Genomic DNA, 14,744 nt, shown 5'->3' with positions numbered 1-14,744 from the left:
TTATTTATGTACAAAAGTATTTACATGAACGTGGGGCATTTGCAAGAAATTATGCCAGTACCATGGTTTTGTACTACGGCACAGCAATTAGGGATTGTACGCAGCAAATGCAATTCAAATGTACTTTTTAATAGTCGGATAGATAAACTTGTGTTTGTTAAAGGTCCCGTTCTTCGTGATCCCATTTTTTAAACTTTAGCTAGTGTGTAATGTTGCTGCTAGAGCATAAATAATACCTGTAAAATTATAAAGCTCAAAGTTCAATGCAAGCGAGATATTTGATTTAACAGAAGTCCCCTTTCAAAGCGAGCGGCCGGTTCGGACTACATCCTCTACTTCCTGCTTTAATGATGTCACTAGAACAGTATTTACTAGACTAAGCTCCACCCACAGGAATACACATAAAAGGGGGCGTGGTCTTGTTCTCCTACAGAGAAGAGGAACAATTGCGTTTGTAGAGTGTGTGTGTCGCCATGTCGTCGAGATGCTGTTATTTTCATCACCTTTGTTTGGCCGTGTTTACAATAACACTGAGCGCGTGCATCATCACGTTATGGTAAGAGGCGTGACCTTTCCGTGCGCTAATCTGCTGTCCAATCACAACACAGGAACCGCTGGCACAATCAGAACTCGTTACGTATTTCTGAAGGAGGGACTTCATAGAACAAGGAAGTCATCAACCCGTTTTTAGAAAACAGCGGTACACAGATAAAGTACATTTTGTGAAAAATACTGTTACACGCGAAACATGAACACATGTTATATCGCACACTGTACACACAATCAAAGCTTCAAAAACACAGGAAAAACGGGACCTTTAATATTACTTCATATGCAATATCAATGATATTGACCATGATTTACCATCACTGTACCATGTTGGTACCAAGCATTTTTAAAGGATTACCCACAATGCAATTTCAGTGGTTGAACTAAAACACAAAAACTCACTGTCTTAGTCCATAAACATGTTTATTAATATAGCATTAAAAAGATGAGGGCGTTCTCAACCCCCAGAGTCAGTGTTAGACCATGAGGAGGTCGGCAGGCGGAGGTTTGAGCGGGATCTGACCCAGCGTAAAGCGCTTGCCTGTGAACTCCTTCAGTTCTTCTGCTGTCAGGTCACTCTGGGCCGTGAACAGACTGTCTCTTGAACTCCCAGCAGCCTCTGCGGCTCCACTAAGCACACCGCTGCTCTGACCGAAGCCGCTGCTCTGACCGAAGCCACTGCTCGCGACCGGCGCCGAGGACCCGAACCCGGAGCCCAGTCCTGCCGCAGACGTCTTGAAACTGAACCCGGCTGCCGAGCTGGGCTTGTTTTCTGCAGCTGGTGGCGGTGCAAAAGAAAAGGAGGTCGCAGACGGAGCGGGACTGCCGAAACCTGGTGCCGTCTGAGCAGTGCTGAACACAGCGTTTCCAAACCCTGGTGCATTCTGGGTAGTATGAGACGCTCCAAAGTCAGTTTTGGACGAGGCAAAGCTGAAGTTGCTGCTGCTCTGAGGGCCGGAACCAAACCCTGAGAAAACAATATAGCGGTTTACCAAAACATATAGGATAAAACAAATGATTTCCCATTTTTAAAGAGATGATAGGTTTAAATTTACTGGCATATCAGTTCCAAACAATACAAAACATGTGATTCAATTTTAACTAGTGCTGGGCACTGATTAATCACGATTAATTTAAAAGTAAAAGTTTACATAATATATGTGTGTGTACTGAGTATAATTATTTTGTCTACACACATGTATATATTTAAGGAAAAAATTTTATTTATATATTTTATTTTATATATACATGCAAATATATATCTTTAAATATATGCATGCATGTGTGTGTATTTATATATACAAAATAATTATATATACATAGTACACACGCATATATTATGTAAACACAACATTTATTTTGGATGTCGTTGATCGCGATAAATCGTTGCCCAGCACTAATTTTAACTTATAAACAATTTTGGTAACACTTTACAATAAGGTCTCATTAGTTAACGTTAGGTAATGCATTAACTAATATTAAATAAGAATGAGGAATACATTCGTTATTGTATTGATCTTTGTTATTGTTAGTTCAGCTGTTCATTGTTAGTTCATGTTAGATGCATATTTTTCCCACCATGTGATTTATCTCCAAAATGTTGTTCATTTCACAAGAGCCCTTTATCACCATTTCAATTTCAATGTAGATCTGCTTTACTTTATGTGAGAATGTTTTACGAGAAGTAGAATAGACGTGTTCATCCTCAGTCGCGCCGAGCCGAAGCACAACCACAACAATGTTCTTCCGCAAAATGCATGCAGTTTAGTTTTTAACCTCTAGAGGGCCAACATTACATAGTGTACCTTTAACACTGTTATTTTCCTGTTTATTACTGTGAAGAAATCCAGAACAAACCTCCCGCTCCAAAGCCAGATGTTGCCGTTGATGATGATGATGTGTCTCCAAACCCTGACGGTGTCGAACTGAACCCCTGTGATGGCGTCTGGGAACTGGAGTTATTCAGCTCGGAGATCTGAGGACATCAATAACACGGTTAATTACACGGCCCTGTGGAATACTCGATTCTGATTGGCCAATCGCGCCATCCAGCGGTAAATTATTCCCAGATAACAGCCGCTGAGAACAGAAACACCGGCTCATCCGGGTCACTGAAGTCAGCAGCGCTATACACAGTGTTGGGGAAAGTTACTTTTAAAAGTAATGCATTACAATATTGCGTTACTCCCTTAAAAAGTGACTAATTGCATTACTTACTTACTTTTTTAGAAAAGTAATGTGTTACGTTACTTTTGCGTTACTTTTTTCCCCACCTGGGCTGGGCTTGTTTTTTTATAACACAAAAGTTATATTTTTGGGCAAATGTAAAGACCCGTTCACACCAAAAGTGAAATAATAATCCTCAGACTGAAGGACATGTGTACAGTAGAGGAAAGCACACCAGCAAACCTTTCTATCTATCTATAGTCATGTTTGCTTATTAAACTGCATCATCGAAGGTCAGAAGCAATACATTGGTCAATAAAGTGAGATTAAATGCATAAAAAATTATTTTTTTTATTCAACATATTTAGTTATTGGAGGTTTGCATAGTATTCTGATCCTGCATTTCACTGATTTTATTCATTTTGAGGAATATTGAATTTTTTTTTTGTGCAAGTAAGATGAGTAAATGCTCACATTTAGTCTAGAACTACAATAAACATCATGTACACACACACACACACACACACACACACACTTTGATTTGTCTCAACATGAGGACAGGAGAGCTGTCAGTCAATAAATGGGAAAACAAAGTAGCTTGTGTTACTTATTTGAAAAAGTAACTCAGATATTTTGTTGTAAATTTGAAAAGTAATGCATTACTTTACTAGGTACTTGAAAAAGTAATCTGATTACATAACTCAAGTTACTTGTAATGCATTTCCCACAACACTGGCTATACGCTCGCTAGGAACGGGTTTCTCTTCGTGGAAGTTTTGCATTTGGTGAGCTAATAAAATAATAAAGCTCAGTATAGTTATTTAATTATGCCATCCAGTATCGTGGACTCGCTCAGTCTTGTTTCTTACAAACGCTCTGCTGCCATTTTGTGACTATTGTTTTGTACACTGTTGGATTATGAGATACAGACAGATACGATTTTAAAACAGTTTAATCGGAAATCAATATCTCTTATCTCCATAATTATTCATGTGGTGAAATGCTGTGTAATAAGTGTTATGACTGTAAACCGTATCCTTTAAATGTTCATCTAGTTTGAACTTGCCACGCTAGCAACTGCTCTCTTCACGGAAGCTTTGCGTTTAAAGACCTAATAAAATATTTCGATCAATAATAGTAATAAGCCGGATAATGTACATCCAGCCAGTTGTGATCTCAGAATAAACCCCTTCAGGCTGATGTAGACCTGATCCTGATCACCCTGTCGGGTTTATTCTGAGAGAACAACCGGCTGGATGTATATTTAATGTAGAACATTTAATAGAAACTGTGTCTATTCCTCGTTTAGTGAGATCAAATAATAAATCTACTGCAGGATCTAGGAAAAATCGAATTGTTATTAAAACAGAAAATCTCGCTATTAGTGAACAAAAACAATTTCTAAAGCTAGGTCTTCTAAACATTAGACCACTCACACCTAAGGCGGTTATTGTAAATGAAATGGTCACTGATAATAGCTTCGATGTACTTTGCCTTACTGAAACCTGGCTTAAATCGAATGATTATTTCGGTCTTAATGAGTCCACTCCACCAGGATACGGTTATAAGCATGAGCCCCGTCTGATTGGTCGTGGCGGCGGTGTTGCAACAATCTATAGAGATATTCTTAATGTTACTCAGAAAACAGGTCACAGGTTTAATTCGTTTGAAGCACTTGTATTAAATGTTACGCTCTTAGATGTAAGAAAGAAATCCCTATTATCTCTAGCCTTGGCTACTGTATATAGACCGCCAGGGCCTTACGCTGATTTCCTAAAAGAGTTTGCAGATTTTCTCTCAGATCTATTGGTCAATGTCGATAAGGCAATAATTGTTGGAGATTTCAACATACACGTTGATAACACAAATGATGCGTTAGGAGCTGCGTTTACAGATTTATTAAACTCCTTTGGGGTCAAGCAAAACGTTAGTGGTCCCACTCATCGTCTTAATCATACTCTAGATTTAATTATATCATATGGAACCGATCCAACCGATATAGATATCATTCCACAAAGTGATGGTGTCAGTGACCACTTCCTGGTAACTTGTATATTACGGACTACAGTACTATGTCATACTGCGCCGCGTTACCGACCAGGCAGAACAATCCTTCCATCCAACATAGATAATTTCTCAAATTGCTTATCTGATTTGTCTCAGTTACTGCCTGAACCCAAACAAACAGACGAACTAGAGGAAGTAACTAGCACTATGAGCATCATTCTCTCTAGAACATTGGATATTGTTGCACCCATTAGATTAAAAAAGGTCAGAGAGAAAAGTAAAGCACCATGGTACAACAATACTACGCATGTTCTAAAGAGAGAAACTCGTAAATTAGAGCGTAAATGGAAACAAACTAATTTAAAGGTCTTTAGAATCGCGTGGAAAGACAGTATGTCACGTTATAAAAAGGGCCTAAAAGCGGCCAGGGATGAGCATCTCCACAAACTAATAGAAAATAATCCAAGGTTTTTATTTAACACCGTGGCTAGACTAATAAATAAACAGACGTCACGTCACCTGAACAAAATATCCCGTTACACTTTAACAGTAATGATTTCATTATTTCATTATTAGATTTTTCAAGAGTTAAATAAACTTATCACTTCATCTAAAACAACAACATGTTTATTAGATCCAATACCCACTAAACTATGCAATGGAAAAAAATCGATCATATCTTCAGTAAACTATGGAGTGCCGCAGGGATCTGTGCTAGGCCCTCTATTATTCTCAATATATATGCTGCCACTTTTTTATATTATAAGGAAACATGGAATTAGTTTCCATTGTTATGCTGATGACATTCAAATATATATTTCATCACGGCCGGATGAAAACGCTAAATTATCAAAATTGACAGAGTGTGTTAAAGATATAAAAGATTGGATGACGCGTAATTTTCTTTTATTAAATCCAGACAAGACAGAGGTACTACTTATCGGTTCAAAAAACCACCCACAAAACCTCTCACAATACAACTTTAACATAGTAGGATGTCCTGCTACTTTATCCTCTACAGTAAAAGACCTGGGTGTCATACTACACTGCCACCTGTCTTTTAAAAATCATATTTCATGTTACAAAAACGGCCTTTTTCCACCTTAGAAACATTGCTAAGCTACGTAATATGCTATCAGTTTCTGATGCAGAAAAGTTAGTTCATGCATTCATGACCTCGAGACTAGATTACTGTAATGCTTTATTAGCTGGTTGTCCTGCATCCTCCGTAAACAAGCTACAGTTAGTCCAAAATGCAGCCGCTAGAGTTCTTACTAGATCAAGAAAATATGATCATATAACACCGATCTTATCATCACTACATTGGTTACCTACAAAGTTCCGTATTAATTATAAGGTATTGTTACTGACTTATAAAGCCCTAAACGGCTTAGCTCCAGTCTATTTAACGGATCTTCTATCGCCCTATAATCCATCGCGCTCTTTAAGATCGCTAAATTCGAGGCTTCTGGTCGTACCGAGGATAACTAAGTCCACCAAAGGAGGGAGAGCATTCTAACATTTAGCTCCAAAACTCTGGAATAGCCTTCCTGATACTGTTCGTTGCTCAGACTCGCTCTCCCAGTTCAAAACTAGATTAAAGACGCATCTCTTTAACCAGGCATTCATATAAATGTTTTAATCTTACAGTTAAATCCGGCCTCTAGTTCATAACCGCCAGAGGAGAACTGGCCCCCGACTGAGCCTGGGTTCTCCCAAGGTTTTTTTTTTCTCCATTGGGTCACCTGATGGAGTTTTAGGTCAGCATTGGGTCACCTGGTGGAGTTTTAGGTCAGCATTGGGTCACCTGATGGAGTTTTAGGTCACCATTAGGTCATCTGATGGAGTTTTAGGTAACCATTTGGTCACCTGATGGAGTTTTAGGTCACCATTGGGTCACCTGATGGAGTTATAGGTCACCATTAGGTCACCTGATGGAGTTTTAGGTCACCATTAGGTCACCTGATGGAGTTTTAGGTAACCATTTGGTCACCTGATGGAGTTTTAGGTCACCATTGGGTCACCTGATGGAGTTTTAGGTCACCATTGGGTCACCTGATGGAGTTTTAGGTCACCATTGGGTCACCTAATGGAGTTTTAGGTCACCATTGGGTCACCTGATGGAGTTTTAGGTCACCATTGGGTCACCTGATGGAGTTTTAGGTCACCATTGGGTCACCTGATGGAGTTTTAGGTCACCATTAGGTCACCTGATGGAGTTTTAGGTCACCATTAGGTCACCTGATGGAGTTTTAGGTCAGCATTGGGTCACCTGATGGAGTTTTAGGTCACCATTGGGTCACCTGATGGAGTTTTAGGTCACCATTAGGTCACCTGAGGGAGTTTTAGGTCACCATTGGGTCACCTGATGGAGTTTTAGGTCACCATTGGGTCACCTGATGGAGTTTTAGGTCACCATTGGGTCACCTGATGGAGTTTTAGGTAACCATTTGGTCACCTGATGGAGTTTTAGGTCACCATTGGGTCACCTGATGGAGTTTTAGGTCACCATTGGGTCACCTGATGGAGTTTTAGGTCACCATTAGGTCACCTGAGGGAGTTTTAGGTCACCATTGGGTCACCTGATGGAGTTTTAGGTCACCATTGGGTCACCTGATGGAGTTTTAGGTCACCATTAGGTCACCTGATGGAGTTTTAGGTCACCATTAGGTCACCTGATGGAGTTTTAGGTCACCATTGGGTCACCTGATGGAGTTTTAGGTCACCATTTGGTCACCTGAGGGAGTTTTAGGTCACCATTAGGTCACCTGATGGAGTTTTAGGTCACCATTGGGTCACCTGATGGAGTTTTAGGTCACCATTAGGTCACCTGAGGGAGTTTTAGGTCACCATTGGGTCACCTGATGGAGTTTTTCGTTTCCTTGCCACTGTTGCCTTTGGCTTGCTCAGTTGGGGATATTCAATTTAATTAATCAATGAATAATACTATTGATTAGCATTACCAAACATGGACGTTTTATTATTATTTTAATTTAATACTGTGAAGCTGCTTTGATACAATCTGTATTGTGAAAAGCGCTATACAAATATTCTTGACTTGACTTGACTATTATCCCTTACTTAAACTCCTTCCATCCATCCGGTTCAATGCAAGTGAGAAACATCATCTTACCACACTGATCTGCGTGGAGCTGCTCATGGTGAGCAGCTCCTGAACTCTGCTACTCCATTGGTTGGCCAGCAGTTGGACTGAGTTTACCTGAGGATCACATGAAATGCTCAGATTCAGCCTCATGGGAAATAAAGTCTCTTGAATCTGCTCATTCGTCGAAGAAGTGAAGCGGTTGTCTTACATAAGGCTGTATATCCCCAGACGCTCGGTGGGAGTAATATTCCTGTCTCAGCTCCTCTGGAGACAAGTCAACAAACCCTATCAAGGAAAAATGAACAAATATAAAGATAAAAACCTCCCGTTGTCTAACCAATGCAGCGGGTCATGTTTGTCAGACATTTTCTGTGTTATTTCACCCGTGCAACACTCAGCGGCTCGTATTTGCTTGAAAGGCAAAAGACTGACAGCTAAACTGACCTGAGATCTGGCCGGTGAGGACCGAATAGCATGAAAATGGCCACTGGCCAGAAGTCTGCCAGACCTCCATGTCTGTCTGGATTGTATCCCTGAAATACAAATATGCCATAAAAACAATGTGCATCAATGATCTCTTTATACAGTGCATCCGGAAAGTATTCACAGCGCTTTACTTTTTCCACATTTTGTTATGTTCCAGCCTTATTCCAAAATGGATTAAATTAATAATTTTCCTCAAAATTCTACAAACAACACCCCATAATGACAACGTGAAAGAAGTTTGTTTGCAATCTTTGCAAATTTATTACAAATAAAAAACGCCTTTGCTCAATACTTTGTTGAAGCACCTTTACCACCAATTACAGCCTCAAGTATTGTTGAGTATGATGCTAGAAGCTTGGCACACCTATTTTTGGGCAGTTTCTCCAATTCTTGCTTGCAGAACCTCTCAAGCTCCATCAGGTTGGATGGGGAGCGTCGGTGCACAGCCATGTTCAGATCTCTCCAGAGATGTTCAATCGGGTCCACGCCTGGGCTCTGGCTGGGCCACTCAAGGACATTCCCAGAGTTGTCCCGTAGCCACTCCTGTGTTGTCTTGGCTGCGTGCTCAGGGTCGTTGTCCTGTTGGAAGAAGAGCCGTCTGCCCAGTCTGAGGTCCAGAGCGCTCTGGAGCAGGTTTTCATCGAGGATGTCTCTGTACATTGCTAAATTCATCTTTCCCTCGATCCTGACCAGTCTCCCAGTTCCTGCCACTGAAAAACATCCCCACGGCTGATGCTGCTTCACTGTAGGGATGGTATTGCCCAGGTGATGAGCAGTGTCGGCTTTCCCCCAGACATAATAATAAGTCATTACATTGATATAGCACTTTTCTGGGTACTCAAAGCACTTTACATTGAAGAGGGAATCTCTTCAACCACCACCAATGTGCAGCTCCACCTGATGATGCGACAGCGGCCATATTGCGCCAGAACGCCCACCACACACCAGCTTACTGGTGGAGAGGAGACAGTGATGAAGCCAATCAGTGTATGGGGATGATTAGGAGGCCATGATGGACAGAGGGCAAGAACTCAGTCAGCTGATTTCACTAATTAGTTCTATCTCCTGGCTGAAAAACTGTACTAATTAGCAAATCCAGGTGATTGGAACAAAATACTGAGGAGGACTTTTACTTTCTGAACCTGGACTTTCCACCTCTGAGGAAATCATCCCCTCCAGACCTGTTGCTAGCCGTGTTTCTACCACAGTCTAATGTACCGTAAAGATTAGGCAAATTACTCCGGTGATGCAGGACTGCGCACTACTTTACAGTTCCCGCTGGATTTCTTCCTCTGAATTTAAGCTTAATAAAGCCTGAATCTCGTCGTTGGTCCATCAGTTGTATTTTTTTAAACTCCACTGTTGATTCGAATATCAAACAACTGTTACTGCACGCACCGAACTCGGCATGAACTCGACCAATCAGCATGTTCATCACCCAAGTCCCAACCCTGAAAGTTACTGTGCCCTGTTGCATAAAGCACCTTAAGTGAAATTTTCCCTTAAGTTCGCCCTTATGTTTCCCTTAAACCTAAGGGTGTTGCAGAAAAATACCCTTAAGTAGTACTTAACGTTTTTTTTAAGTGAAACGTCATAAACACTTAGAATTTCCCTTAAATGCTGTTTTTTCACTTAAGTAATCCCTTAAAAAGCGTTAAGTGTTGCATAAAACCCCTTAACGGTCATTTCCCTAAGTATTACTTAAGGTTTGGAAATCGTAACCTTAAGAGTAACGCGGACAAAAAATAAGACGACATGGCTGAATTTATGGAACGAGCTGAAGATAATTATGTGCCAAGAATAATTTTTAGGGATAGGGAGAACCCTATTGTTGCATGAATACCGTTTTGATCGACGCGCAATATTTGACATCACTAACAAACTAGACGGCGCCCTTGACCGTGTCACACATCGCAACCACTCTTTACCTGCGGTGTTACAACTGCTTATAGCACTGCGTTTCTTTGCAACTGGGAGTTTTCAGACGGTAGTGGGAGATGTTTTCCACGTTCATAAATCGTCTGTCAGCAAAGTGGTTCACCGGGTTGCGGGGGCTCTTTCCCGCTTGTGTTAGTGTTTTGCGTATCTATGGCAACAACAGACTTTTATAACGTGAATTCAGGATCGCTGTCGTGAAACACTTAAATGTTTCCCTTACCTAAGAGAATCGTTTAAGAGATTATATGCAACACCCTTAAGTTATTCTCTTAGGTAAGGGGAAATCGCCCCTTAAGTGTCATACTTAAGGGAAAAACTTAAGGTGCTTTATGCAACCGGGCACTGAACTTTGAAAAAGTACTCCCTCGCCTTAGGGACTTTGGAGGGGTAAATATTTACCAGGAACTTAATTTAGACCCTGGTTCCTGCGGTGGAAACACACCGAGTACCAGCCCAAAGTTCCTAATTCCAGGGGAAAGTTCCTGCGGTGGAAACGTGGCTATGGTCTGAGAGTCCTTCAGGTGCCTTTTGGCAAACTCCAGGCGGACTGTCATGTACCTTTAACTGAGGATTGGCTTCCGTCTGGCCACACTACCATACAGGCCTAAATTTGGTGGAGAGCTGCAGAGATAGTTGTTCTTCTGGAAGGTTCTCCTCTCTCTACAGAGAACCGCTGGAGCTCTGCCAGAGTGACCATCGGGTTATTGGTCACCTCCCTGACTAAGGCCCTTCTCCCCATCGCTCAGTTTGGCAGGGTGGCCAACTCTAGGAAGAGTCCTGGTGGTTCCAAACTTCTTCCATTTACGGATGATGGAGGCCACTGTGCTCATTGGGACCTTCAAGGCTGCAGAAATTTGCCTCGGTACAATCCTTTCTCGGAGGTCTACAGACAATTCCTTGGACTTCATGGCTTGGTTTGTGCTCTGACATGCACTATTAACCGTGAGACCTTAAATAGACGTGTGTGTGCCTTTCCAAATCATGTCCAATCAACTGAATTTACCACAGGTGGACTACAATCAAGTTGTAGAAACATCTCAAGGATGAACAGTGGAAACAGGACAACCCTGTGTCATGGCAAAGGCTGTGAAAACTTATGTACAAGTGATTTTTTAATAAATTTGCAAAGATTTCAAACAAACTTCTTTCACATTGTCATTATGGGGTATTATTTGTATATTTTTTAGGAAAATAATGAATTTAATCCATTTTGGAATAAGGCTGTAACATAACAAAATGTGGAAAAAGTAAGCGCTGTGCATACAAGCAGTCCCCCCAAAAAATAAATAAGCGTAAACTGCACTTACACATGTTTTGCATTGTCATCCGTTGAGTTTTGCCCAGCTTTATCAAAGTTGCTCTGAGAATCAAGCGCTGAGAATCTGTTCTGGTTGCCGAAATCAGAGGTCTTGATGTCTCTGGACGTTATGCCGCTTGTGTTCCAATCATTACCGCCACTTCTGTTCCAGTCATTACCGCCACTTCTGTTCCAGTCATTAGCGCCGCTTCTGTTCGAATCATTACCGCCGCCTCGGTTCCAATCATTACCGCCGCCTCGGTTCCAGTCATTACCGCCGCCTCGGTTCGAATCATTACCCCCACTTCTATTCCAGTCTTTACCGCCTCCTCTATTCCAGTCATTACCGCCGCCTCGGTTCCAGTCATTACCGCCGCCTCTGTTCGGATCATTACCGCCACGGGAGGACGAGGAGGGCTGGGTGAACTCGCCACCAGTCCGTTGGGATGGGTTGATCCACACGCGGTTTCCATAGCCTGCAACAACACGTCACTTTGGTCACTGCTGGCAACATTCAAAAATTGTTAAAAGAAAAATGGTATAAATTATACTGGGTGTTAAAATACACAATATTGCCAACAGTTTGTGGACCTTGCTTTGTGCACTGGTGCGCAGTCATGTTGGAAACAGGAACATCCCCAAACTGTTTCCACAAAGTTGGGATCATGAAATTGCCCAAAATGTCTTTGTATGCTGAAGCATTAAAGGATTAGTTAACTTTTAAAAAAACTTTTGCTGATAATGTACTCACCCCGATGTCATCCAAGATGTCCATGTCTTTCTTTCTTCAGTGGAAAAGAAATGAAGGTTTTTGATGAACACATTTCTCCATATAATGGACGTCAATGGGCCCCAAACGGGTCAAGGTCCAGATGACAGTGTCAGCGCCGCTTCAACGGGCTTTAAACGACACCAGACGATGAATACGGGTCTTATCTAGCGAAACGCTCGGTCATTTAAAAAATAAATAAAAAAGTTTAAGTTTTATAAGCACAAACGCTCACCTTGCTCTGTTCTGTGATGCGCGTTTGTGACGTCATGTAATACGCAGTTACGTTGTAAAGGTCACGCTTGACGAGTCAGTGTTTACAGATGTGCGGAAGGAGGACCATACACACATATTCACATGTCTGTGACAGTTTATCGTTTAAATGCCCATTGCGTGTGTGTATCCTGGGTGTTGGAATATTAAAAAGCCTAAAAGATTTTTTTTGTCAGGACAGAAATGTTTGACTTTTCACAGAAGCGTGACCTTTACAACGTAACTGCGTATTACGTGACGTCACGAACACGCATCACAGAACAGAGCAAGGCGAGCATTGGTGCTTATAAAACTTAAACTTTTTTATATATTTTTGAAATGACGATGGTTTCGCTAGATAAGGCCCGTATTCATCGTCTGGTGTCGTTTAAAGCCCTTTGAAGCGGCGCTGACACTGTCATCTGGACCTTGACCCGTTTGGGGCCCATTGACGTCCATTATATGGAGAAATGTGTTCATCAAAAACCTTCATTTCTTTTCGACTGAAGAAAGAAAGACATGGACATCTTGGATGACATGGGGGTGAGTAAATTATCAGCAAAAGTTTTTTTTAAAGTGAACTAATCCTTTAAGAGTTCATTTCACTGGAACTACGGGGCCGAGCCGGATTTCCCTTGTGAAAACACTTTTAAAAAGAGTACTTATTACAGTTTCTAAGTTGAAAGAATATACTTAAATGTGAACTGAATGTAATGTAAAGTGCATGCAATTTGAAAATCTAATGAAAATGTATTTATTATTCAAACTAGGCTAGTTATTTGAACTTTACAACTCACTTAAGTACATCGTTATATGCAAATAATAAAGTTGATAATAAATGTTATATCAAAAAATAAAATTATAATTAAGTACTTTAAATGTGCTTAACTATGTTAGTCAACACATTAAAATGAGTACTTATTTACACTTAAAACACGAAAAAAATAAAAACATTTGCTTTAAAGTAAAACATTTCATTTGACATCTTAACAAAGTTTACTTACGTGTGTTAAAAAAAAGTTATGAAAGTACAGTAAAGCTGCCTTTCATTTAATTAATATTATATTATCTAAGATTTGAAGTACACATACAATACAATTAAGTGTTTATAACAGCATTATAGTGTCCAAAAACGATGTAATCTCGATGGTGATATAGTTCTTTAGTAAGAGACTAATGGATGCTATCTTGCTCATGAAACACACACTCCTGTGAACTGAGAGTGTGTGAGTGTGTGAATGTCTGACCTCCTCTGCTGGGTTGTTGTTGCTGCTGGTTTCCTCGATTATCTGCTCTTCCTCCTCCTCTCGGATGCTCATTCCAGCATTTATCTCCGTATCTACAGCGACCTTGGAGAAAGAAGCTGCACACTGCCATTTTTAAACTCTATAGACAGAACTCATGTGCTGTTGTGGTACAGAGCCTGACGCCGCTCCTCACACGACGCGCACCAGCGTGACGCAAGACGCACATTTTGGACGTAAACAAACCGTTTCAAAATAAAAGTCTTAATGCGGCGCTTCAAACTGTGTTTAAAGTCCCCCTGCTGTGGTCAATAATTGTATCCCTTTAAAGTTTAAACTCATCTTTGATAACCACAATTACATATTTGAATTAGTCATGCCTTAAAATAGCTTCCAAATAAAATATCAAAATTAGCCCCGCCTCCACTGACTCACAGCAGCTCAGAGATCCACTTGTTGATGACGAGATTGGTTATTAGTTTATGACTGAGACTGTCTTTGGTTCACTGCAGTTTTAAGCAGATATTACTCAGCAAAGGTGTTGACTTATGAATCTACACATGGTTTGTCTTAAAGCAGATTAAAAACACCACATAGACACATAAAGAACATTAAAAGCTGGATTTACACCACAGGGGGACTTTAAAAAATGTTTTCACATGAAATAAGGATCTAAACAAGGCTTTGATCAGTAGTATAGATTTTGTAATGACAGTTTTCTGTTTTTGAAAACACGCTAGTTAGAAACTTTAAAGGTAATAATAATAATAATAACTGAGGACAGATTTTGTTTTTTTTAGAAAGTGACTAAATGTACAGAAATATAAAATTAACAAAGTTGTATTGCATAAATGGATGCAACGTATTTTTTTCTGATTTTAACTTTTTATAGTTAAAAAGGCATGATATATAAAACATTGGATATTCTTT

General features: G+C 40.5%; 1 protein-coding gene across 1 annotated transcript; it reads right to left on the bottom strand.

The window, feature by feature from the left end:
- Positions 1 to 798: 798 nt before the first annotated feature.
- Positions 799 to 14,184, bottom strand: nup42 (nucleoporin 42). Its single transcript, XM_079590204.1, has 7 exons — positions 13,818 to 14,184; positions 11,560 to 12,025; positions 8,273 to 8,361; positions 8,037 to 8,113; positions 7,856 to 7,942; positions 2,407 to 2,524; positions 799 to 1,516 (listed from the first exon to the last, which is right to left on the bottom strand). The coding sequence occupies exons 1-7, from the start codon at positions 13,945 to 13,947 to the stop codon at positions 1,026 to 1,028; spliced, it is 1,458 nt and encodes a 485-aa protein (XP_079446330.1). The 5' UTR covers positions 13,948 to 14,184; the 3' UTR covers positions 799 to 1,025.
- Between the last annotated feature and the right edge of the window lie 560 nt (positions 14,185 to 14,744).

Source organism: Phoxinus phoxinus (genome assembly GCF_949152265.1).
Source record: "Phoxinus phoxinus genome assembly, chromosome: 19".
Classification (NCBI taxonomy): Eukaryota; Metazoa; Chordata; class Actinopteri; order Cypriniformes; family Leuciscidae; genus Phoxinus; species Phoxinus phoxinus.
Note: the sequence above shows the minus strand (reverse complement) of the source record. Positions and strands in the feature narration are given on the sequence as shown.

Bases quoted from the DNA above. Each gene is read 5' to 3' on its own strand.
- nup42 (XM_079590204.1), bottom strand. From the start codon at position 13,947: ATGGCAGTGTGCAGCTTCTTTCTCCAAGGTCGCTGTAGATACGGAGAT. The intron at 7,943-8,036 runs GTAAGACAACCG...TGTGATCCTCAG, and splicing joins CTGGGGATATACAGCCTTAT to GTAAACTCAGTCCAACTGCT. The intron at 2,525-7,855 runs GTAAGATGATGT...TGATGTCCTCAG, and splicing joins GCTCCACGCAGATCAGTGTG to ATCTCCGAGCTGAATAACTC.